General features: G+C 46.3%; 2 protein-coding genes across 10 annotated transcripts in view; one reads left to right on the top strand and one right to left on the bottom strand.

Moving 5' to 3' along the window:
• GGT1 (gamma-glutamyltransferase 1) overlaps positions 1 to 1,736 on the top strand; it is a 30,088-nt gene extending 28,352 nt beyond the window's left edge. For all 7 annotated transcript variants that reach the window (XM_042015119.1, XM_042015120.1, XM_042015117.1 and 4 more), the window contains exon 13: positions 903 to 1,736. In XM_042015119.1, coding sequence (XP_041871053.1) covers positions 903 to 1,046 — 144 coding nt within the window. In that variant the 3' untranslated portion in view covers positions 1,047 to 1,736. The remainder of the gene's footprint in view (positions 1 to 902) is intronic.
• GGT5 (gamma-glutamyltransferase 5) lies at positions 1,581 to 21,035 on the bottom strand. Of its 3 annotated transcripts, XR_006013933.1 has the most exons (13): positions 20,674 to 21,035; positions 14,192 to 14,322; positions 12,608 to 12,697; positions 11,404 to 11,593; positions 10,962 to 11,119; positions 10,382 to 10,531; positions 9,834 to 9,967; positions 9,231 to 9,433; positions 8,702 to 8,793; positions 7,826 to 7,935; positions 7,364 to 7,471; positions 3,249 to 3,373; positions 1,581 to 2,707 (listed from the first exon to the last, which is right to left on the bottom strand). XR_006013933.1 is itself a non-coding variant. In XM_042015123.1 (12 exons), exons 1-12 carry the CDS (start codon positions 20,832 to 20,834, stop codon positions 3,353 to 3,355), a joined length of 1,548 nt encoding a protein of 515 aa, XP_041871057.1. In that variant the 5' UTR covers positions 20,835 to 21,035; the 3' UTR covers positions 1,581 to 3,352. The 3 variants fall into 3 exon arrangements, 2 of the variants coding, with proteins under 2 accessions (XP_041871057.1, XP_041871056.1); XM_042015123.1 differs by having other exon boundaries at positions 1,581 to 3,373; XM_042015122.1 differs by lacking the exons at positions 1,581 to 2,707; positions 3,249 to 3,373 and adding an exon at positions 4,017 to 7,163 and having other exon boundaries at positions 20,674 to 21,032.
• Positions 21,036 to 25,735: the final 4,700 nt, after the last annotated feature.

Below are 25,735 nucleotides of genomic sequence, written 5' to 3'. Positions count from 1 at the left end.
TAAGTGTTCAAAGTGTACCTTTAGTCTCAGTCACTTCACACTCAGGTGTGAAGCCAGTGCATTGAAGAGTGACCCGTATCTGAAACTGAGCATCTGCTTGCAGTGATGTTTGGCACAAAGGATTTGCAAAACAGCAAACCACATCAGGGCTCAGACCATCCCACAGTCTAAATCCAGTCAGTCTCAGGGAGCTCTTGTCCTGTTGTGTAACCTCATGGTGAATCTGGAAGGCCTGGCCCAGAGCTAGTAAGAGGGTATGCCCAGAGGGACCTGGGAACAGACTTGAAAATATATTCACAATAGAGATCTCAGCACAGTACTGTCAGTCTGAGAGCTGGTGGCAAGGTCTGCGTTGCTCTCCAGACCACTCACCTGAGCTGGCAGCTTCATTCACCCTGAGAAACTATATGTCCCAGAGGCCTGAGACAGCTGCAGGCTTTGTACATATCTCAGCCTGTGAGTCTGCATTTGGGAAAACAGTCCTACATAATGCAGTTTTCTTATCAAACTACGCAGAAGTTCCTCTGTTAATAAGCTTCTTATGAAGGTAACAGCTGAGATATCTGCCAGCACTGGGGAGGACGTCCTGCTCTCTACAAGTCTGTGTTTTCCACCACTGACAAACAGGATCCATCAGTCCTGGCTGTTAGTGTGTGAATATCTGTGACCAAGACCAGTATTGGTAACCCACACTGAGCACCACAAATATCAAATATTCTGAATTCCACTTCTTCAGAAGTAGGGCATCCCAGAAAACAAAGGGAAGAGGAGGAACAACATGTAGATTTAGCCCTACCTGACATGGGCACTGAGCACTTGGACGGTTGTGGGGGATGCAGGTCACAGACTGCAGCACGTACAGTTCCCCTCTGGTGTTGTGCTCACCCAGTTGTGCATTGCAGGGCATAGAGGAGCAGCTGAAGAAGAGGAAGCATGACACGGCGCGGGTGAGCGGTGGCGCGGTGGTGCAGGCCATCCTCCGAACGGAGCGCGGATGGGCTGCAGCCTCCGACTCACGGAAAGGGGGCTTCCCTGCAGGCTACTGACCTGGCTCAGCTCCTTTTTTCAGTGGTCTAGTGACACCAAGGTGTGTTTGGGGGGAAGATCCTTTAGATCTGCAACTCAGGGACTTCTCACAGGAAAAGAGAACACATTTGCCTGTGGTTCTGTTGATGGAACTGGGACAGTTCTCTACAGCCATGACCGAAGTGCCTCATGCCACAGCCGTCTACTAAGACAGGCATGTCCACCAGGACGTGCAGTACTTACTTGAAGAGTCTGTTCTGCCTTGAAGAGTTTGTTCCCTGCCTCCTCTCCATCCCATGAAGACAGATTGGGTGCCCAGTTTCTGCAGAAGGTCCAGCTCACTCAAGCTGCAGGAAGTGTTTCCCCTGCACAGTGTCAGCTACCAGGAATGTCCCTGTCACTGCTAGAGAAGTTTTTGTTTCCTGTTGAGTAGGTGGGAGTTACAGGACTCTGGGACTGGGTTTTCTAAGTTACAAACTAATAGATCTGTGCCATAGCAGGAAGCCCAGCTCTAGACTGGGATACGCCCAACTCACCACTCTGTTAACAAAAGCTGTTTCTGCATTTCACCCAGTTGTTTATTGGAGATGCGTGGGGAAATGGGGAAATGGCTTCAAACTTTTTTATATTTCTGTTGAGAAGGTCTAAAGGGAAGATGCTACCTGTAAAACTCTGAGCACAACTAAAATAAATAAGTACGGAGTCACACATTTTCCTTGCCTGCACAGTTGCTGCAAAAAGAGATGATGAGAGTCTGTGTGAAAGAAGCTTTTCTGAGATTTTTGTCTTTTCTTCACTCCTTTGATGAAGTAAACAATAATACTTACATATCCAAAACAAGCTTGCTTTTCCTCCACTTCGCTTTTTATCATGTTGTACTGCAGGCGTGAAATACCAGAGTTTGGGGAAATGAAACTTCTTAAAAAGGTCACGCTGCAGCTACTCTTGTTTAAAGGTAAGTTGCCATTAACCACACTGTTAATGACCTCTCAGAAATCCTTGTCTGATATGGAGCAGCTGAGAGTGTCTGTACCTGCATGAGGAGGTTTGGTGTTCACCTACCAGCATGGACCAATACATCACGTCACATAAACTTAGCCTAAGATCAAAACCAAATGATCCAGGATGTTGTCATGCTCTAGTGGTGTTTTTGAAATCCTTGATACACAAGTGGCAGTAAGTTAACTCATATATTTGGCTTGTTGAAACTTCCTGTCAGTTTGTAAGAACCTTAAAATACAGAAGAGAAAATGAAAGGCTGAAGTTTTAGGCATCATGCAACCTCTTTCCTAGAAGTGTCTGGAATTGAGGAGAGCCCAGTTTCCCAGAATAAAGTGATAGCTAGATGATGCTTAAATCAGAGTTATGACTTTGACATACATATTTGCTTATATCATTTGAACCAAATGAGTGACTTTTACCAAACATGCCCTGGGGCGTGCTCTGGCTCCTTTTCCTGATCTCTTACTGGTGGTGCTGCATTAGGTGCAGCAGTGATTGTACATGACCTCTAGTCATTGTGTTCCCTCAAGAGACCAGGTCAGGGCCAAGCCTGTGTCCTCTTGTCACTGAACTGAGACTTTCACTTTTCCACTTCTTGTAATTCCACCACTGGTGTTCCTCCATATCAGACTGCCTTTGCAATTGGGACTAGCTGAGTTCTTTCTTGGCTGGGTGTGACCTGGGAAATAAAGAAAATTACTGCACAGCAAAATAAGCTTATTGAAATCTTATAGTCACTACACTTAATCCAAAACTGGAAGGGAACTGCTTTCTGGGAAATGCCTGTTGTACAATCATGTTTTCTGAAACAGGTCTGAGTGGCTGCTGCTGGGCTGCCTCTAACAGCTCATGGTGCAGCAGTTGTTCTTATGTTCCTGAATTTCTTCCTGCTAGTCAGAAAAGTCCCCTACTATTTATACCCTGTGTTAAAAAACTTCCCCTCTGGAAAGCTTAAAACACTTTTAGTTACAACTGTTCTCATATAAATGCATTTGAATTCTTGACTCTGCCCAAGTAGACTTGTTTGGTTATTTTTTAGCAGTATTACTGCAGAGGAATGATTTGTTAAACTGGGCTGCAGCTTGCACTTACATCCTACATTTTTTTAAAAAGCTATGGCTACTTCTTCAAGCTGTAATTATCTGCATCTTATTTGGACATATCTGTACACGGAGCAGGCACTTCTGCCGCCTGCTTGGATACCACATCCCACTACTCACCCTACATTGGGACTGTCTGTGCATCAACAGCCAGATACCAGTCAGTACTTCCTGCTGTAAAACCTCCAGCTGTACTCTCCAGGCTGCTCAGCTTCTGAGATGTTTCAGCTGCAGGGAAAAGTCTTCTAGATAGGACAAGAGGGAATAGCTTTAGTAGATTAATATTAGATATTAAAAGAAGTTCTTGATTGTGACAGCAGTAAGGCCCTGGCAGAGGTTACCCAGAGAAACTGTGGCTGCCCCGTGCCTGGAAATGTTCAAGGACAGGTTCGATGGGTCTTGGAGCCACTGGGTCTAGTGCATGACATCCCTGCCTATGGCAGGGGGGTCAGAACAAGATGATCTCTGGGGTCCCTCATCATTCCATGTCCCACCTTTTGAATGCAACCATCTCCCTCTGCTCCTGGGCACACACAGTTGATGTGAGCTGCCTGCCCCAGTGCAGGGCAGGGAGAGCAGAACACGTTCCATGACTGATTCCAGCTGATGTGAAAGGAAGCTGTACCATTAAAAGGCAATTCAGATCATGAGCTGGAGGATTCACCTCTTGCCCCTATTCTTCATTATAGACATTACCACAATTTTCTTTTGGCAACCATCCAGCCTCTGCAAGGGGACAAAACCCAGCTGTGAGAGACAAGTGCACCATTCCTCAGCTTCTCCAGTGGCATATGAGGCTGCAGAATGAACAACTGTTGCTGCTGGAAACACCTGCATGGAGTCCTCTCTGCTTGTGTGATGGGATAGGCAACAGGTTTAGAGGAGAGATTCACAGACAAGTGTTAAAACACTTTATTAAAAGTATAACTTAAAGACTTCATTAGAAAATAGAGCAGCCTCTGTACAATGATGCTTTAAAAGTCCATGTAAGCTGATTTCAGTACAAAAATAATGCTCTCTTGTTGGAAGGAGCAGGAATGGGGAGAGACCAAACTGAGAGGCTCTTGACCCAAGCAGATTTCAGTGGCAGTGAGGAGGTGGCAGGGCAAGAGCAGAGGTGCCAAAGCAGATACAATCTCTCAGCTTCACCAGGTGTTCTGCTAGGGACGACTGCAGGATTGGAAGTCTCTGCCACACTGAAAGATCTGCATTCCCATTCCTTTCTGTCTTGCAAATTAAATCTCTGATGGGTTTTTAAACTGCTCACTGGCTCACTTGCAAAGTTAATAGCAAAGTAGTTAAACTGCAGTGAGTGCTGGACTAAAGATAATATTCCCATGTCTTTGTGGTGGGAAGTAGCTGTGATACTACTGCACTGGAAAGGTGATAGGCTGAGTACCGCAGGATGCTTCACCCTAAGGTGTGTCTGAAGCAAAGGTAATGGAAGACTTAGTTACTTGATGACTCTGGTTTTCTGGAGGGAAGTATGATGGAGGGGGGCCGGAGCGCTGCTGAAGGTAGTCCTGAAGCCTAATAGGGAAGCCAGGAGTACTCTCCCTGTCTCCAGCCAGTGCCACTCTCAGCTGCTGATTGAAAATTCTCGGCTCAGTGGGGTTAGCTGGAAATAACTATGGATCTTGCCAAAGCCAGCATCCGATCTGGTCTGTGCATCTGGTGCTGTGGCGTGAGCTGCAGATGGTGTCTGGCGCCTGTCAGTGCTTCCCCTGCACAGCTCTCAGTCGGGTGTTATTTTTGACACTAGAACTGATGCACCCAGCAACTGGTAGCTGGGGCAAGGGATTTAATCAAGGTAGAAAACTTCAGCAAATTAAATAGATTTGGTTTCTTTGGTAGTCATAGTCAATGTAACCCCTTCCAAGTGAACATAAAAACTGCCCCTCATCAGCCTTTGGTTCTGTTTCCTTTCCCATTCAGCAGCACTGTGATGCTGCCTCACAGGGTGCCAGACCACTTTCACAGTCTGAGCGAGCAGCTCTGATGGAGAAACCAGCAGTTCTTCCTGAACTGGGGGATTTAAGATGAATTCCGTTTGGACAAGGAGGGAGCGGGGTAGTGCATGGAGCTGGCGCCATGCATGAGTAACTTGATTTCCAGCTGCGTGATTAAGTGCTTGTGGTTACGATCTGGTAACTCAGCAATCATTAACTGATGCAGCAGGGATCGTGCTACAGTCCTTGGTGTATAACTTCTGAAGGAAAACACGTCTGGCTCTGGTCAGCTTCACTCAGACCATCACTAAAATGCAAGTGAAGGCTGAGATTTCAGTAAATTGATGGCTTTATTGGACAGGCTTTGTGGGTAAAAACATTGGCGTATAATCTAGCTGGCCTCGTTTTAATTTGTGTTTTTTAATAGTGTGTGCTTGCTATGATGTTTACAGAGGGATTGTATTTGTTAGTGGACTAGGAGTCCCATGGGCTCTGTGCTGAGGGGGAGGGCTCTGCTAGTGCCTGGCTCTGGTTTGATTCTCTTTCAGACACACACACAACACTGTACCCTTAGGGCAATCAGGCTTGTAAGCTTTCAGAAAATGGAATTTTAGAGGATTCTGAGAATTTGACCCTGAATATTTGAAGAGATTTGGGAGATTTTTGGGTTTTACGTTTTACTTTCTTAAATGTTTGATTCTCTTGGCCATTTTGAGCAAGGCAAGGTTATGGATTAACTGCAAAAGACCTTTTGCATCCAGGTGCATGAGTTCAGGTCTCTTCTCCAAAAGTTTTCTCTCTCTGTGATAGTTCTTAGAGTCCTACAATGACCCCCTTGTGGTCTGAAGGGAACACTGGCGACTAGCTGTGGTAAACGGGGGTTGGGAGCATGTGTGTAGGATATGGGAGAGTTCTGCTAAGGCCTGATAGTGCTGCATCACTTCTCAGCAGTCCTGGTGTTTGCCTGGCCAGGCTGAGCTCAGGGCTACAAGTGACATCTCCTGATAACATATCCTCTGCAGTTTGAAGAAAGTTCTAAAGTTTCCAAAACCAGCAGCACTTCCACTGCAGTCCTGACCTGCCTTCCCAAAGACTGGTGTACCGGCATTGAGGAGGGACAACTAGCACAGACTGGGACTCCTCTCACCACGGGGAGAGGCACCTCCAGGGAGCTCAGCTGAAGCCTGTCTGTCCCAGGAGCAGGGAAATCACCTCCCCCCCATGGGAGGCTATTCTCAGAGTCACTGTGTGCAGGGCTGGAGGAAGTGTTGGTGCAGTTACCCTGAGCCTGTGGGGTCCTTTGCACTCCCAAGGCAGAGAGCAGCAGGCAGGGCAGCACTTGTGCTGTGGTGTGATTTCATCTGCCTTCTTAGGAAAATGTTTGGCTTCTTTGGATGGGAAAACTGAAAGGGGGAGTGTGGAATTTTGATCTCTTCCCTTTCCAAACCCACGCTCTAAGCCTGAATGATTCAGATTTTAAAATCCTGACCTTGCAGAAAATTCTTGTTCATAGCTAAAATAGTTACGTATTTCACATTGCTGAGCCCCAGCAATAAGCTTATTGTGGAACAGCCTGAAAGAAACTGAGACTCCGTCAGGAATGGAAGACACAGCTGGGTCGTTTCACAGTGTTCTCGGTGGGGCTTGGACCAATTTTCCTTTCCTGCTTTGTATTCTCTCATTCTGAGTAACTGATGTGCTCAAGAAATATGTTTTCTGTGTATCACATAAATAATGGAAGGTGTAGCTCTAAACAAGGCTGGCTGACCTCTCCTTGTATTGCCTGAGGGTAACCTGCAGCCTGCTGGAATTAGATGTAATCACAGGCTTTGCCCATGCTCCAGGAGACATCCTGATGGGAACAGGCAATTATGGGCATGTCCAAGCAAAGCAGGTTCTGAATCTCCTGTGGCTTTGTGAATTGTGATGGCATTAAATGCTAATATCCAGCCGACTTCCCCAGCTTCCTTTTATCAGAGTAAGCAGAGATGCATTTTCCTTCCTTGGAAATTCCCTGTACAACATTCATTGCAAGTTTATCTTTCTTTTCTTTATGTCCTCTTCCCAGCAGGCCAGTCCTAACCTCCTGTGGGGGGAGAGAAGAGGAAATGGAGTGAATGGGGCAGGGGCCTGAGGTCTTAACGTCCAGGTGTGAAAATGTAGGATGTGTGTGTGGAGTCTGGTTGAGAAAGTGAGGTTTAAACAAGGAGAAGGTGAGCCAGAGGCAAAATAAAGATTACCCAGGAGAGTTACAGAAGCAATCTGCTTCCCACCAAGGCCACTCACCTTACTGAATGATTCCTCAAACAGGACACTGTCACCCTGGGTGTGCATGACAGGAGCAGAAATGGCGTGTTCCAAGTCGTAGCCAAGCCACAGCTTGTTTATAATTGCCTGCAACAAAACAAATCCCACACTGCCCAACTGGAGATAAAACCTGGGCTGTCCAACCCCGGCTGCACTGAGCCAGACCCGTAGTCCTACCAGCCTGGTCTCCTGCTTTTGTGGTCACCAATACTTGATGCTTGGGGCAAATAAAAGAATAGGATGAGCACGTAATGGTATTTCGCAGAATGCTTTCCCTGGCCTACAGCCTGCAGCCTTCAGTGACTTCTAAGTTGCAAATTTTAAAAAGTGCCAAGAAGTCAAGATCTGAGGAGAGCTGAGTAGAAGGAGCAGGTGGGACTGACCATGGCTAGAAATCTGACAGGGCTGAAAGAACAGGCAGCTTGCAGTGGTTTCACTTACCATGGTGGTAGCGCTGATAATCCAGCCCCCGCCGGCTCCTCCGATCACCAGCATGTCTCCTGACCTGGAGATGAGGATGGAAGGCACCATTGCTGAGGGAGGCTTCTCTCCTAGAGCAGAATCAGTGATATTATTCTTTCCATGTGGCTCTTAACAGGGTAGGAGGGACACAAGTTCATCTACCTTGCCTTTCTTTTGTTTCCCACAGAAAAACAAGCTGCTGTTCCTTCCTCAAGCTGCTCAAGACTTCCAGAAAAATTTCCTTGTACTGAAAGCCTGTCTCCCAAGAAACTGGGACCTTTATGGCACAGGCTAAACAAGCTTTCCTTGATGCAGGACAGGGCATCCTGCAAGTATTCAGGACTTGCTGCAGCTCATCCAACAAGATGAGGAACCCTTAGCAGAAATCCTGCCACAGCAGCACCGGTGTCCTCTCTCAGCAGGCCTGAGGGGGATGCAGCAGGGACAGCTTATGGCACAGAGCCATGTCTGCACCAACAGTGCTGCGTCACAGAGCTCGGTGCAAGCCTGTAGCAGCTCTATACTTAGAATCATAGACGAGCCTCAAATACCAGCAGACCTGTCTTAGCAGTAGTTTCTTCACTTCTTCCCTCCCCTTACCATCAATCAGTGATCAGCTTCAGCATTTTTCTGGTTAGAAACCAAACTGCTGTGTTTCCGTGCAAGGGGACATGTGAGTAGACACAGACACACTACAGGGCTTTATTCTCTTTTAGTCTGAAATAAACTCGCTCTCATTCAGATCTAGGAAAGGAAAGAGTACCTGTAGTTTACAGGTAGTCCCTGCCCACTTGTACACAGCCTGTGTATCCATCCCCCGGCCCTGTTCTTTATTCTGAGGATGAGGATGCTCACCTGGTTTAATGCTTCTGTTTGCTATGCAGAAGTCAGCAAGTTCATTATTTAAAATGATCCCAGTTTGGTTAGAATACACAAAGGAGCCAAACCTGCAGGGAGGAAAGATGAAGCCTTTCAGTGCCCAGGGCTCTCCTGTTGTGAATGATACTAACTGCATATGGCACCCTGTGGGTAAATTCTGTCTCCTCCCCGCCTGCAAATGTCCCAGTGAGGGTGTCCAAAAAGAATTTGTGCTGCTGATGGTGACAGAGGTAAGTTCCCTGTTACTGGTGCCTGTGGGGATTTGCTCAACCCACAGAAATTCAGCAAGAACCCAGCAAGTTCTTGCATCCTCCTGAATTATGATGGTCCTTGGAGCTGATGCTCACAGATCTTTGCTGTCACATGAAAAAGGCATCCACAGCTAAGAAGCTGCCTAAACCATTGAAACCCAAGGGTTTTGCATTTCTGGTACCCAGCCCTTGCAGCTCCCCTGTGAACCTGACAGACAGCCTGTGTGACTGTTACCAAGCCCTGGGCTACTCACGGGTAGTTGATGGTGCTGGTGGCAGACACGGCACTGCCATCTGCAGCAAGCACAGAGATGTGGCTTGTGCCCATACTTTTGTAGTTGTTGTTGTAGAGGGACTCCAGCAGGTTGTAGTGGCTGAGTGGGTGGTCACCACGAGTATCTATCTGCTGCCTCACAAACCCAGCAAACTGGTCAGACAACATGGTCTCCACAGGCTCCTGCAAGCACAGCAAGGACACTGAGCTGGTCACTAAAGCACAGGCATGTCTTTGGGCACAGGGAAGCCTTGGGAATTGAGCCCCAGTAGTCAGAGCTTGGGGCCCTGGAGTGGCAGCATTCAGCCCCAGGCCACTCTCATCCCAGAAAATGGACCACGCTCAGCACCGAGTCACCTCAACATTGGCATGAGCATGTGCACATCCTTTGTCAGGGAAGTGAGTGCCAGCCCACAGCTGAAGCTGCAGAGTAAACAGCCTGATCCTGCCTCTGCCTTCAGCAATTCAGCTGCATTGCTCTTCATTAGCAGCTCTATTTTCTTTCCTTCCAGGCTGCAAAGCAGGAGCATGTCAGAGCACTGCTTGGTGCTGTAGCACTGTACCCACACACCATGGAGCTCACCTGAGCTTCAGAGAAGGCTGGGTCACTCATGTGGTGTCTTAGCATGTTGCCAAACTTCAGGGCCTCTGCAATGCGATGATAGGTTTCTACCTTCTCCTCAGGTGTTGCCAGTGACGCTTTATGGAATTTATACACTAAGGAGCAGGATGAAATAATTTTGTCAATAGACCTGAGGCAATGTTTTTTCAAGAAGTGGAAAAAAAAAAAGTCGAAAGGAGCTTCCTCTTCCCACCCCAGTTCTTACCAAGTTTCCCCTATGCTTTAGCAGGATGTGGACACAGAAACAATCCAGTACTAATTTCCACTGTGTCTTCAAGTTCTTTTGAAGCACTGGGAAAGCCATGCATCCTTTGGCCTTTGCAGCAGCTATGGTGATGCTGACCCACTATACAAGTGAACAAATTCATCCTCCTGCTGCATAGCATGGTCACACTGCTGCTTTGGGCCCCATTCTGGTTCAACAACTCCATTTTTGCTCATTACATTTTATCACTCTGGAGCAACACTCTCGGAAAATCTCTTGCTGATCCTTTTCGTTAGGAATTTACCTTCCAACACCTTGAGGATGAACATGAGCACTGCACCTCCCATGGGTGGTCCCGGAGCGAACACCGTGGTGTGGTTGTTCAGGGTGATATTCAGAGCTGAGGACACCTTTGCTCTGTATGCCCGAAGGTCCTCCATTGAGAGACTGGACCCTTCAACAGAGAACCAGGAGCTGCCATTAGCACAGAAACTCATACAGGTGCTGTGGGCTGCCTGTATCGGAGCCTTGCCAAAAGCTTGTGAAGAGCCATCCCTATACACCCCACATTCCTTCCACCCAGCACAGCACTGCAATCGTGCATCCTCATGTGCTGCCAAGCCCCAGGATGTCACAAAGCCTAAAAGAGTCAGAGGGGCCAGTGCATGAGCACTGTGGGCAAAGGCCAGAGCTCTGGGTGGTCTCAGCCCTGTTTCTGGGCCTGGGTTGTAGGAATTGGGGAAAGGTGGCCTCTTCCCAGGCCAGGTACTATCCCAAGTGACAAGCAAATGGCATGTGTTGGCTTTCCCCTGGTACAGGCTCAGTGTGAGCCAATGACTGGGAAAAAGGCCTGTGTATCAGGACTACCTGTAGCTGTTACCCACCAGCCTTCCTAACGTCCTCCACCAGGGCCTCTCCTATCTGTCCCTCATAAAACACTGTAGCTCCGTGTTCTGCTACAGCTCGCAGTGTTTGCTGGAGTGCTGGCCACTGGAAGGTCTCGCCAAGCTTCAGAAATCTTTGACCATCACATAGCAGTGGGCTGTTAAAGAAGAACATTCATCAGTTTTACAGCATGAGCCTGTTCTGTCCCCAGGGCCAATAACCTCTTTTTCCTGCCTGGAGCTGATCTGGATTATATACGTTGTGTACTTTCTAAGGCAGTGCTACACTGCAGCCTCTTTTAAAAATCGACTTCTGTGATTCACTCCCCCTCCACAGCAAGTATTCCCTGAGCACAAGCCACAGCAGCAGCCTGTGCTCCATGTCAGTATGTCAGAGAAAGGGTCATGGTCCTCAAACTGCAGTTTCATTCATGGGTCTTACCACAGGCTTTTCCCCACACCAGAGAAGGCTGGATGATGGAGTATTTTGTTCAGAACTGGGGAAATGACAAGTGGCTCTGAAAGGAGCTTGATGGTTGGTTCAAACAGGGCTTTCCATGGTAAGCGGCCGTGTCGCTTATGGGCTTCCTCATACCCACGGAGTTCTCCAGGAACACCAATCCAGCGGGGACCTGAAGAACAGAGCACCAGTGTCACACCCAGTAAGTCACTGGCTTGGGGGTTTCACCTCTCTGAAAGCTCTCCAATGGAAGTGTGATTTGGTAGAGGCAACCAAGGCTTCTAAAAGCAGGCTTGGTTTGTTTATTACCTTTTCCTGTTCATGTATTTTCCTGTTACTGAATAGCAGGAGTATAGAGAGGCTGAAGCCAGGCTTGAGATGGGCTGAAAGCACAACAGGCAACAGGCACATGCTGCAGCAAGGGAGCTGGCAGCTGGACACTGGAGAAATGGCACCCATAGGGCCTGGTCAAACACCAGAACAAGGAAAGCAGTGAAATTCTCCATTCCTGGAGAAATCCAAAAATGTGACAGGACAAGGCCCTGAGCAGCCTGAGCCACCCCTGACATCACCCTGCTTTGAGCAGACACCTCCAGCTGTCCCTTCCAACCAGAGCTGCTCCTGATACCTTTTCAGGCTCTTCCAATAATAAGAACATCTCCTCTAGAATCTAGGACATACCACAAAAGATAACATTCTAAGAAGGAGAATGAATACAGCAAGAACTGTGGAGAGATCCAAGATGTGCTGCTAAAGCAGGAGTGCCTAAGCCCAGCAGCTCAACCCCCAGCGTGCCAGCGTGCTTCCCCAACGTATGGACATGAGCAAGCACACTAGATTGATTTCTTTTGTTTCCAGAAATCTATTGATCTTATTTTTCTCTGGGAAATGAGAGCTTTGGGAGATTCAGTCTTGAACTGCAGACTTCCTATGGAGAGAAGTTACATTGTGGTTTTTCCTCATGCTGGCTCCCCATCGCCTCGCTGGTCAGGTTGCCAGTGTTATTACCAAACAGGAATTTTTATGGACCTAGTATTTTTTCTTACTTTTGCAAAAAGCAACCCAGGTAGGTGTGTTAAACTAAATAGAACTCCAGACAAACTCAGTGAGGTGCTCTGTTCCCCACCCTGAGCTCTGTGCACACCAGGAGGGCACACAGCCCTCAAGGCTCAGGCTGTGTCCTTACCAATGGGGAAACCAGGACCACAGCCAGACAGTAAGTTGTGAGGAAACACTCGTGGGACTGTCTCACGGGCGTTGATCACCTCGACTGTTCCTAGAAAGAAGAAGAGGGAAATGCATAACACTGCCTTCCTGAAGCAGGTGAACATCACACTTCAGTCAGCTGCAGTAGCACTGCACGTGCTGCTGGCCCAGAGCTGAGCTGCTCTGGAGCCTTTTGCCAGATATACCAAGTGCACCTGGAGGGTCAGGTGTCAGCACACCTTGTCCTTGACTCCTGTGCTTTTATTTACAGCAAACCAAGCAGTGCTACCTAAAGGTACTGAAAGTACAGGGACAAGGCCAGGGCTTGTCTCCAGCCAGTGAAGGTTCCTCCCAGGGTCCATGGACTGGGACATGGGCTGGGATGTTCTGCCTCACACCTGCAGGTTCCTGCACTTCCTCTGCAGATGGGACATGTCAGAGATATAACATGAGCCTCATGCTCCTGGGAGGGCCATTTACCAAGTGATGATGAAGCAAGTCCATCATGTTTAAAGCAGAATGGTAATCCTGAAAGACCCTTTATGTATCAGAGAGCTTGAAAAGATAAAAACAAACCCAAACCCCCACTTGCATACACTTGTATATGTTTAGCCAATCATTTTGCCTGCTTTTCTGCCTTGTATTTATCTGTCCCTATCACAGTCCACTGAGCCAGCTGTGCTGCAGGAGCCCACAGTGTACCAAGCACCTGAGCTGTGCACAGCCACGGGCAGCTCTGTGCAGTAGCATAACTCAGGTAGCAGAGGAGGACTGTTGTCAGGAAATAAAGTTCCATGGCTCTGCCAAAAGGAAAAAAAAAGAAAAATATAGGTGTTCAGCCAAATTAAGCTCTTGCGTAAGATACACCCAAACATTTCCAGATTTGTGACTCTGTGAGACTACTTGGCATGGGTTTTAAAACTATGATATTGTTACTGCATTCATTGTTGATATTACTATCAGATATATAAGCTCTGGGGGTTTTTGGAAGCCAAGACTTAAAAACTCCCACATTAAAAACATAAAAGGAAGAAAACAACACTGGAGTTTAAGCCAAACACAGAAAGGCTCCCCAGCAGACTCTGAACATTCTTAGGTTTAGATTTCTGAAGTGGAGATGCATCTCCTGGGACAGGAAGTCTCAACGCCCCTTTGGGGAGTCACACCAGCACCGACGAGGGCAGCGTGAGACACAGCCCCAGTGTCAGCAGGCACTGCCTGAGCTTCCTGCCTGCTTCACTCACACAGTGCCACTCACACCTGGCTGCAGTCAGCTGTGGACTTTGAAATGTATTTTGGGATTGCTTTGGAGGGGAAAGGAGAGGCAAACTCAGTTCATTTCATATCAAAGCTCTTTCCTGCACACACATGTTCTTGCTGTGAAATGACAATCACAGCTCCATGTGGTGGATGCTTTGGGTTAAGAGCACAAGTGTGATTTGTGATGTGGCTTTTATGTTCAAACTATTGCTCTGAGAGAACAGGAAGGATTCTGATTTCTCCAGAGCAGTTGTGTGTTTGCAGAGGGACGAGGCACCACGGAGAGGCCAGGGCAGGCCCATACCTGTGCTGGCATTATAGATGGTAAATATGACCCCACCACCCAGGCCTGAGCTCTGAGGGTTCATCACTGAAGTGCAGATCAAGCCAGCAATGGCAGCATCCACAGCTGTGCCTCCACTTTTCAGGATGTTCCTGTAGTGGGAAGGGAAGAAAAAAAACAATGTTAAAATCCAGGAATGTCAGAATGGAGGAACCACGTGAAAATGCCTCCTTGCCCCTGCAGGGCAGCCCTAGCTTGAAGAGAGCTGCTGGAGAAATGTACTGGCAGCAGTGTGGGGTGTGAGGGCACAGAGGGGCACCTTCCTCTGCTGGAGTGAGAAGGAACAATTAGAGAGAAACAAAGGAGGGTCCGCAGGAGGAGAAAGCAGCTGGGGGCTGGACCTGTGTGATGCTGGGCTTCCTCTGGGCAAAGAGTTATGGGACAGAGAGAACTGCAGCTGCTTGCAAATGCTGTGGACAAAAAGGGACAGCAAGGAGTCCCAAGACATGGAGAAGGATGATCTCAGCACAGAAGAGGGCTCTCCACATGCTAGGAACCAAACAACTGATCTCTAGCTACCCAAATGTCATTCCTAGTAAAGGCATATGCTGGTCAACTGGACAGGGGCACTGAAGTGGGAACACTGGGTCCATGTGAAGCAAACTCCGGAGACAAAGTGTCAATTAGCACAATAGTAACTTCGTTGCTCCTACAGTGTGACTTCCTGGGCTTATTAGCACAAAAATGTCCCTGTATTCCCAAAGATAAAACCAACAAAGAAACAAAAAAAAAAAAAAAAACAGGAAAAAACCCCCCCTCAACTGCTTCTACAAAGGCACAGCTACATCAAAGAGCACACAGGCATTAAGGCAGCCTCCTGCTGCTGACAGCAATAAGGTTCAGTTAGAGAAACGTCTCAACAAATGCTCCACTCAAGAACATCTGAAAAACATCTTTTCCTTGCAGTGGAAATGGGGTGGCGTTTCCTGCACAGCCTGCCAGTAGCCAGGACTGGTGTTTGCTAGGAAGGTTCCTGACTGTTTTATTGGGTTATTGCTCAGGTAAGGCTAAGCCAGAGAGGAAAGTGGAATAGTTCATTAATTGCAGTGCAACTGCTCCCAGAGTTTGCATGGGAACACAGAGACTGGTGTTTATTTTACTATCCACTGATATGGCTGGGACCTGCTGGGTCCAGAAACAGGATGCTGCCAGCAGGAGCACTGATTGTGCCTTTCCTTTGTTTCCGTAAGTGCCTCAGAAACACTGCCTGTAAGGAAATAACATGTGGACAAGTGCGAAGAAAAGAAATAGTAGGGAACACCAGGTTTTCTGTTTGGGATCTGCATGGTTTTTGGCCTTCTAGGAGCTCCCTGGCTGTAGCTCTGAACATGGAGATTGAGGCTCAGGCTCACCCATCCAGCCCCTTGCAGAAGGGGATGGACTCACCACACCAATGTCCCTGGGAGGTGTTTTTCTGGAATTGAAGCTGTTAATTGCTGACCACAGAAAGGAAGGACACGAGGGTTTCCTAAAAAACTGAGTCACCTCTTCAGAAGACCCAGACAGCGTGTTAGAAAGTTGGAAAAAGAGGGAAGAAGGACTGCTACACTGACCAGGGCCAGTGCTCCCCAGAGCCCCTGGATTGTGGACTGTGAGGCAGCACATGTACAAAACCTGGTGACAGGGAAACCCATGGTTCTGGCAGTGAAAAACAACTTAAAAAAGAAACTTGGAGATGGCATAGTGTGCATTTCAATGCAATGCACTAAGACCTTAACATGTAACATCAGGTACATTTTCCCAACTCCGAAAAAGTGCCAGATTCTCACCCAAATTCACAGCACATTCACACTGGCCTCCAGCCTTGACACCTTTCTTGAGACTGAAACTCAACAAAAAATACACTGAGCTGGCTCTTGGTGTGTCACACGTGGCTTCCTGTACATGGCTCACCCATTTTCAGTCAGAGACCTGCCACTTCCCTGAAAGTAATGCCTGGGGAATTTAAGGCCGTTATGTACAGCAAAATCACATCTGGATTTATGTCCCATTACCTGGCTCCCTTTAGGTGGATCTCTGCTGCAATGAGCTTAATTATAATGCAAAATCCTTAATCAAAGTGTGGCACCTTACCAGATCTCTCTAGAGATACCAGTGCTGCAGCTGACAAGATCTGATAACAATGTTTTGTCCCATATTCTTCCTACACTTAGTTTCAGCTTTAGGGTTTAGTCATTAATGGAGTTTCCTTGTAATAAGGAGCAGAAGAGGGTGTTAACAACCAAATCCCGTTCCAGCAGCAGCAAAAAGGGATTCACCCTCCCTGGAAGGTGGCACTTTGCTCACAGCAAAGATGGGCTATGCTGGACTGCAGAGCAAGCCTGCTGTTCTCCCCTAGGCTAGAAGGAGCCCTGAAGCCCTTTTAAACACACAGGAAATGCTGAAGTATTAAATTGTATTGACTGGGGGTTTTTCTCTGCTAAAGAAGGCTGGGGACTGGGAGACCACCCATTATACAGCAGCGGCCTCCTTAAGATTTATGAAGAGCAAAAACAACAACCATTTCTGTAAAAAAGGGACAGTTACCAAATTTAAAACATACAAAAAGGGAAAACAAATCCTTTGGGATATAAACATACTAAAGAAATCTGTTGGACCATCACTGAAAAGGACTTTTGCATCAGATTCTCTGGCTAGAACTGAGCTTCCCAGGACTGCAGACGTTTTCTGACTCTTAAAGTCCTACCATTCTCACCCTCCCCACCATCCTGTCGCTCCAGGGGGTGTTGGTTTCAAACAAAGCCAGTTCCCAGGGTTTATGCTAGCCTACACTGGAGAAGTGGGGTCAGAGATGGCTGGTGGGCCAGGCCAGGTCAGCTTGCCTTGCTGCAGTGAATCCCACTGCTGGGAATGAACATTTTTCCTAAATCTGTCGCTGATTTTATGCTGGCTCTTGCTTCTGCTATTTGGGAAACAAAGGAATGCAGAGCAGTGGATGACAGAGCTCAGACAGCACACTGGCAGGGAATATAGAGCTTTTTGCATGCTTGATGAAAAGACCCTCTTCCAGGAGGCAACAAGTGGCTCAGAGTTGGAGGTGAAGTTTGAGTACCTCTTACTGTCACAGGGCAATCATCTCCTGTCTCTTCAGGGTTCTTGACATGAGGACAAATTACTGAGGTGGACCGTGGTACCAAATCCACATCTTTGGGTAAAAACTGCTCTGATTCTCCTTTTAGCCTCCCATCTCTCTTCATCAAAATGTTTCACTTCATTCAAGACAAGTTTTCTCCCAGGGCAGGGTCTTAGTCTGAACCAGACAGCTGTACAATGTTGCTTCCAGTCCCCAATTTCCAGCAGAAAAAATGCAGCAAGAGACCGAACCTTGTTCAGCACTGAGAGTTGGGCACTGATGGGGAAGTTTAGCTCAGGACTTGCCAACATGGATGATGACAGGCTGAAGGCTCACTGAGATTGCTCACTTTCTGCAGGGAGCCAAAGAGTTGCATAAAGATTTCAGAAAGTCCAACTTTACACAGTCCCAGAGTACATGAACACAATCTCCAGAGCTGGAAAACATATGGGCTCTGAGGTGTTTTCCCCAACCCACTATCCTACTCACTGAAATACAAGATTGCTCCTCACGCAACAGGTTTTGTTCAGTTATTCTCAGTAAGTTCAATTAGGAGCGCACAAAGACTCCTAAACAGAAGAATCTGAAACCAACAGCGTATCATGTAGTGCCCCAGGAATTTCACTCCTGACAAGTCACAGAGCATGTGGTTTATCTTTAAAAGAAACAAGATTTTTAAATTAAAGAACAGAATTTATAAGTAAATCGGAGATTAGGTGCTGCTTTTAGATTCCAAGGCTTTAGACACCAGACCAGTTCTCTGAGCATCCCCCGCATGGATTCCTGTGAGCTCAGGAGGGATTTGCAGTATCAAAGGAGTGGCTGCAGGGGGGCAGCCCGGGGTCCAAGACGGAGAGAGGGTCTGTGAGGTCAGTGGGGAAGAAAAGCCAGCCCTGTAGTGTGTCTTTAGGGACTGGCATCTAGGGGTGCTTGGCTTTGCCCTACTCTCACCTTTTTGCTGAAGTAAAGTGGCACATGAACTGTGGGGACAGCAGGACCTAATGGCCAGGACTGCTCTAGGAAACTGGATTTTATTGCTACTGCTGTGACAAAATTCCTATGAATGCTAGAATTTTATTCAGCAAAGATGAGGCAAGAGGCTGCTGTATGCTCATCATCTTGTGGTACTCCCATTAGGGACCCTGAGTCAGACTTGAGGAAGCCCTCGCCCTGCAGAGTCATACAGGAGGTCACTGAGCAGAGCAGATGGCTCTGAAAGGCTGAGCCCCTGGCCAAAGCCCCTCTGCTGTGGCATCCTCTCAGTGTAACTGCCATGTGAGACTTCCTCATTGATACCAGTGAAAGAACACCATTTTCTCACTTTGCGGTTTGCTCTAATTTAGTGGTGACCATCATGTGCTAAGTGACATACAGATATAATAGCTAAAATGTGACATACAGATAAAACAGCACAGAAATGTCTGGGAGGAAATGAATAAGATAACATCTAGTACAGAGCATGCAGTAAGCTTCCTACAGAGAAAAACATTCCTTCCTTAGAAGCCACCACTGTGGCCAGTGGGACAAAGAGAGAAACATGACAATAACAAGGAAAAGAGCAAATATTATACAAAGCTTCTCATCTCAAGCTCTCTTACAGATGAACATTTTTATTAAAATTTTTACTTTTATTATAATCTATTACAAGAACATGAGCAGAGGAAGCTGGGAGAACAACACAGGAGTTTCTTTCATTCCAAGCTAAGTAAGGACAGCACGAAATGAGCACAAAGGTTTCCAAGAATGGCTGGAGGCAAAGGATACTGGGAAAATCAGCAGTAGGGAAATAGAGCTGACCATCAGGCAAAGAGTGAGTAGTGGAGTTCCCAGGCAAAGAATAGTCACGGCTGGGGAGATCCCAGAGACTTGGCAGGGCTGGAGGAGACAGCATGTGGAGCAGCAGGACCTGATGTGCTGATGCCCCAAGATGGGCAAAAGTGGGGAAAAAAAGTGTGACAGGAAGTTGGAGCAAGGGCACGACTTTGTGGGGTCATTGACAAACTATTTGGAGGAAATTTAAGGTGGTCCATCAAACTGGAGGAACAGCACAGATCTTGTCAGCAAGTGTGCTGGAGGTACAACTGCAGCAATGGTGGAGGCTGTGGAAGTCTATGGAGTTTCTTGGTGAGAGAAGGGAAGGAAACAGGTGAGAGCCCAGCAGCAGTAGCCAACTAGCCAAAGCTGCTCAGTTGTCCACTGGTCACAGATTTCTGTGGCTCTCACTTCAATGCCTTCCAGCTGATTATACACTACATCAAGTTAAAATTTGCATGAGCTGCACAAACAAATGCAGTGGTTTTCCCCAGGAGATTCTTTGGGCAACCCAAGAATGTATTTTCCTCTTTTTCCATTAAAAGTGATTTTAAAAATACTTCTGCTTTCTGAAGAACTAACCTGTGGCTTCACATAAAAAACCCCATCTCACTCCTTGACATATGTGCAGCCACAGTATATTTTCTCCAGCTTCTCACAAATGCTGTGTCAGCATGTCATTGCCAGAATCACAGGTGAGACATGGCAAAGTGTGGTACAACGGCACCATGTCTCATTTCACTCCCCCAGCCACAAGGTAGAGCACACAGCTCCAGCATCCATCACTGGAGCATCCAGCATCACATGTAGCCTGTAAACTTCCATCCTTCTGCTTTCATGGATACAGGCATTTAATAATTGAAGGAACAGTAACAGTAAAATAATAGCATGGGAGTCAAAATGTTTGAGAGAGAAGTTATTGCACAAACTGCAGTTGTACAACCTGGGCATCTAGAGAATTCTTTCTACTTACATCTTTCTTTCCAAGTGATGTATGGTTTTTTTACTTCTATTGTCTTGACTCAATTTCAATTAAATCTGCTCTTGGCTTTTTTCTTCATAGCAGACACACTTGCTGCAGGCTTCAGTCCAGAAACACACCCCCAAAAAGCTGGGATGACAGTCCCCCTTTCCCTGCCTTCCTTCTTTGTCTCTGTTGAAGTCTGGCTGTAGCTCTCTGCAAGCTCCTCTAACTTCTTAATTTATTCTAAGTCACTTATCTGACAGACCTACCATGCCATAAAAAGTAAATTTCTTACTTCCCCAATTAAAATTAGCCTTGTACTTGTATACTATAAATATTTATACCTTCCAAATGGCCAAGGGTTTGCACAGCTGCAAATTTTTGGGACACTATAATGAAAGTAAGCATCAGCCACGGAGGCAGAGGCTCCGTCTGCTCTCTCGGCTGGAGACATCCGAGGAGCAGCATCGCTGCTCAGCCCCAGAGCGGGGACGAGGCAGAAACCCAGCTCACGCCCGTAGTTAGTACTTGTCCCGTCTGTTAGTCCGAGTCACGACATGCACTGCTGAGGAGCTGAGCGGTCCGTGCACATACCGGCCGATGAGGGAGCAGGTCTCGGTGTCAGCAGCCACGGCACCGTGCAGGTACTGCTGGGGACCGCACCTGGGCTGAGTCAGGATGACCACAAGTGTCACTGCCACCGCCAGTACCCCCAGGGTCAGCAGCACCAGGCAACAGATCTTCCCCGTGGACATGGCTATTCCTGTGCCGCCGGAGGAGTTGGAAGGCTCTCAGTCCTTTCGAGAAGGCGCCTGCTTTGCTCAGGGGGGAAGTAGATATATCCCGGCAGTTTAGTGAGGGAGGTCCCACTGCAGTGGGCTCTGCCCCCAGCGACTATTACATTCTTTTTAACATTAAAAGCTGCTAAAAACGAAACGGTGTACTCTTTCTTTTCTACTCTTTCTTTCCTACTCTTTCTTTTCTCTCTTAGGTGTGAGGGGCTTTTCACTCTCTTTTATAAACTTATCTTGCGGATCCACAATCTGCCTTTTTTGTGTGTGTCTTTGATGAAAACATTTAACACATTCACTCCTGGAGCATTTCAAAGAGAAATCTCCACACTGCTCCTCGGCTTCTCACAGCCTCTCTGGCTTCCCATTTTTGACACACAAATTACCTAACACATGAATCACTGGGAAAATTACCTCAGTCCTACATTGCAAACTTGGGGTGTTTTGTTCCCATAAAACTACTCAAAGCAGTAAAAGCTGAATACACTATACAAAGCTAGAACCTTCATATCTACTCTTACTTTACTTTATCGTTTATTATAATCTTATTTACTTTTTTCATATTTACACCTTGCCAGTGCCCAGCATACATCTTCTGTAAATGAGCACGACAGAACAACTGGAATAAAGCAGCATTTTGCAAACACTGGTGCCCAGAGCTCTGGGGTCCAGCCTGTGCATGGCTGCTCACTGGGACAGACCTGATTCCTCACAGAGCAGTGATGAGCAGCAGGAATTGCTACCCAGTGCAGCTCACCCCAGCTAGAGCTTTAACAGCCTCTTAATTACACAGCTCTCCTTGCACTCGAGAAGTTAAAGATAGGCTCCACATCTGCCTGCTGTCTTTCTAAAAGATGCTACCTGTCATCCTTTCCCTGCTAGACTTGGGAGAAGGGGAATTCACCTGTGCAGATTTACACATGTATTTCAAAGCAGATTTTGAACTTGTCTCACTAAACTTTATCTTATAACTAAGCAATACTATTTCACATGTCATATCTCAAGAAATTGATTTGATGGACTAAAATGTCTTTGTTGTGGTTGTATCTTCTCATAAGGTTATCTTGGGGAACTGAAAACAGTCTGAGAAAAATACATGGTTTTGTCCAAGATAAAACCATGGTCCCTAGGTAATAATTTCTTGGTCTCCACACCTCAGTCTCATCTAGCAAATATACCTTGGCATGTGTAAACAAGCCCCCTCAGCTCTAATGTGACTCTTCACTCCACTGCAAAACATTGCTGATTTTGTAGAATTTCTTAATCCCTACATGACTTTGATGTTTTTGTTTTGACAAATTATCATCATTCTGGTGTTTCTGGGAAAGCTCTTCCTTTTAAACTCATAGCAGGGCAGACCACTCAGTACCAATAGACTCAAGACTCAAGTGGATTTTGCCCATTCGCTTTCTTCAAATGCCATGGAGAATTCAACTGTAGTCTCCAGATTTCTGTCAAATTTAGTTTTTAACTCAGCACATCAAACAACTGGAAAATTATCATTGTGCAGTCAAGGAGGAGACCTGGAAAAGCAAGAAAGGTAAAAGAGAGTGTCATCTCCCAGACCAAGGGAGAGGCCAAGGATGTCCTGGAAAGGCCAAGACATAGTTATGACTATTCCAGCTGACAGATGCCTCTCACAGGCAAACCCATTTGTCTTTCTGATATGGAAATGAAGACTGAGCCTTCTTGTCTCTTTCACTGTGTGACCTTCACAGTCTTGGTGCAATATTCAACTTTGACCATATGATACTACAAATTCTGCACTGACACTCCCATGTCAGAAGCTGCTCAGCAGTTCACATGCTGGGATTCAGGACTTTGACCTCTATTTGTCTGTTTGTTTGTTTCTCAAAACTTTCAAATTTGCCATCATTGTCTGGGAGCATAGTTTGCCTTGGCAGAAATTCCCATACATAGCCCTTCACTCTCTGGTCTTCTGCTGCCAGCATGAAGGGCTTTTTATGCTGCTTCAAAGGGGACTCAGGTATTTAAAGATCTTTACAGGCCAAGATAAACTCAGAGAAATTTTAACTAGAACTTTAATTACTAACAGAATCATTATCCATTAACTTATAAAAAGGCAGAGTATCTTTAAATTGTCCTTTATATTGTTGGGGTCCTGCTATATCTTTGTCCAAATCTTCAATCAAGAGATCAAATGTGAATATTACATAATGTCTGAAGTACAGGCATTGTTAAGGTAATGTGAATACCACAGCTACCTTGTGGAGGGTAAGAAATTATCAAAGGGTGTAAATCCTCTGATTTCTTTCTCAATTTCCCTCTCAGGTTATTGCAGAGCTGTTGAAGAGTCTCAGCCATTGGGCTAAGTTGGTGAGGAGAGTACAGGAAGTCATCTAGTGACCAAAGGGACCAGGGCGAGCTTTGGACGCACCAGGAGCTTCCCCTTCAGCCTTGCTGGGGATTGTGCACATTTGCTTAGTGTATTACACTAAGCCAATGTAATTTTACCTCAAGATCCAGCATGTCTTGATACACAGAGCTGCCATCTGTACTGGCTGCTGCTCTGACAATAAAGCTGGTTTCAAATGATGGGTGCATCAGACATGTTTGAGGAGAAGAAAGCTGGTTGCTGGTTGAAAGACACCCCTCATAACCAGCACTGGGAGCCTGGAGGTGAGGAGACAATCCCAAAGAACCCCAGCATCTACATGAGGTGTAAGCATGCTTTTCATTTGGCAGAATAAACCTGGAGATGCAAATCGAGGACCCACCTTTGGAGAAGACGGAAACCTCTGTATTGAAGCAGGATTCATGACAGTCCAGGGCTAGACTAAGAAAAACAAGGTTGCAGCTTTGTATGCAGAAAAAGAGTAGGTTTGTGGCATGAATGACTGTGTTTTGCCTCCTTTTCTTTAGTGTTGCTTTCCATTGATTGAGGGGAAGAAAAGAATATCATTGGACAGAAAGTCAGACATTTGTACTCAACAAAGGAAAGCTAAGATATTGACACTCAGTTTATCACTCTTCATCTCATCTTTTAAAAATAACTTTAAAAAACCCTAAACGCACACCAAACTCATGAGCCATTCTCACACTAGTGTCCTAAATAACCTCATTTGCCTTGGTCTCTAAACTGTCCAAATGATTTTGCAACATACTCAAGAAGATGCCTCTTTCTGCTGGTGTTTGTTTGCAGAGCGTTATCCACAGTCACCAAGCTCTTACTGTAATAAATAAAAACTGCATTTTACATTTCCCAGCTCTAAATTAGGTTTTAACCATTGGACAAAGTCTAGGAAAGCTTCCAAGAGCATGCAACCAAAGCCAAATTGGATGTATTTCATATGCCATTTGTCCCCTCCTCCAGTCATGTTTACTTTTAACCCAGGAATATCAATTGACTCTATATGATAATCAAATAATCCAATAATAGGCAACATTCAGGGAATTTATTGTCGAGATTTTCTAAGGGACATGGCTGTGAGTTCCACAGTTGGTGCTCTTGAACCATTTGTCTCAGTACAGTTTTTCAGAAACTGCTACACACTAAACTTTGCACACTGTTTTCCTTTGCACACAAACAAGTTTTCTTTATCGAGGGTCATGGGTCTGCTCCCACAAAAACCAAGTTTGCAGGAATCTGGAAAACCAGGTACTTGGAAGCAGGAAATCCTGGTACTCAAGAATTTCTCATTCGTATTTCTCTTCCCTCTGTTATTTCTCAGAATTCAGGATGGCAGTTAAACCCATAAAATGCCCTGATCCAGGAAAGCCAAACTCTTCTTTTGTTACTGAAATCGGAAAAGGGAAGTATGTTCCTAATTTACTCATAGATTTATGCTTTGCTGAGATTAACATTCAAGTACCTTTTGGCTTTTTGGTTTTCCTTTTAATTTGAAAGCATGCCAGGGAATAACTCTCACACTTCTAGCTGAGAAACTTGGCAGTACTTCATCTCAAATCTCAAAAACACACTTCTGGCTCCAGCTGTAATGGTTAAACTACAAGCCTTGAAAGGGCTGGAGGGTGATCACAAGCATTCCATGTTTTAGGAGCACAGCAGCAGGGCAGTGATGGATGACTGGAGAGGACAAACCTACATCTTGAGGACAGCAAGTATCAAGAGGCCAATACTACTCTGGCACAATCTTCCTCAGCCACACTTTCCTTCAGTTTCCCACTTAATCTCTCTTTGGGGGCTGCAAGCATGAACAAAGAGAAGCACTTGAACGGGACAGTCACAGGACACACACCATTTCTCACACCACTGAAAGCCTAAAGGGACCCACAGAGTCTCAGGGACTCCTACATCTTCGTTGAACTTTTCAAGGGTAAAGGCAGAGCTGCTGCCTCCTTCTTCCTTTCCTGCTGGTTACAAAGTAATGCCTGACGGAAATGCTCTGTGGAACCCAAACCAGAATAACCTCTATTCCACAGTGGCATTGACCTGGTGAAAGCCAACTTTTGCACAGCTCTGCTTAGTGGGACACATGGCACAAACCACTGCCCAAGGGAAACTCTTCTCCATGTATTTTATTCAATGAGGATATCCAGGCACAGTTTACTGCAAACATCAGCACTTTATTCTTTCTGTAACACTGCAGCTATGTTCAATATTAGATTAACAGTGAACAGTGAACCTTGTGATTCAGTCCTTAACTCTTGAGTGCCCTTCTGGACCAAATCAAGCAGTTTTCTTAAAGACTAAACCTCATTAGTACAATTACTATAACAGCCGAAAGTATTGGCAAGAGAAAACAAAAGGGAGCTTTGTGTGCATCCAAAGACACCAACAGCAAACTCTGTCTGAACTCTGTATTGACTAAAATAGTCTGGAGTATTACAGTAGTGACCCCAAAGGATATCTGTGGAGGGTTTTAACTCACTCGGAAGTACTA

Source organism: Corvus kubaryi, unplaced genomic scaffold (genome assembly GCF_017639235.1).
Source record: "Corvus kubaryi isolate FWS band 111438036 unplaced genomic scaffold, C.kubaryi_AGA036_p1.0 split3-37173, whole genome shotgun sequence".
Taxonomy (NCBI): Eukaryota; Metazoa; Chordata; class Aves; order Passeriformes; family Corvidae; genus Corvus; species Corvus kubaryi.
Note: the sequence above shows the minus strand (reverse complement) of the source record. Positions and strands in the feature narration are given on the sequence as shown.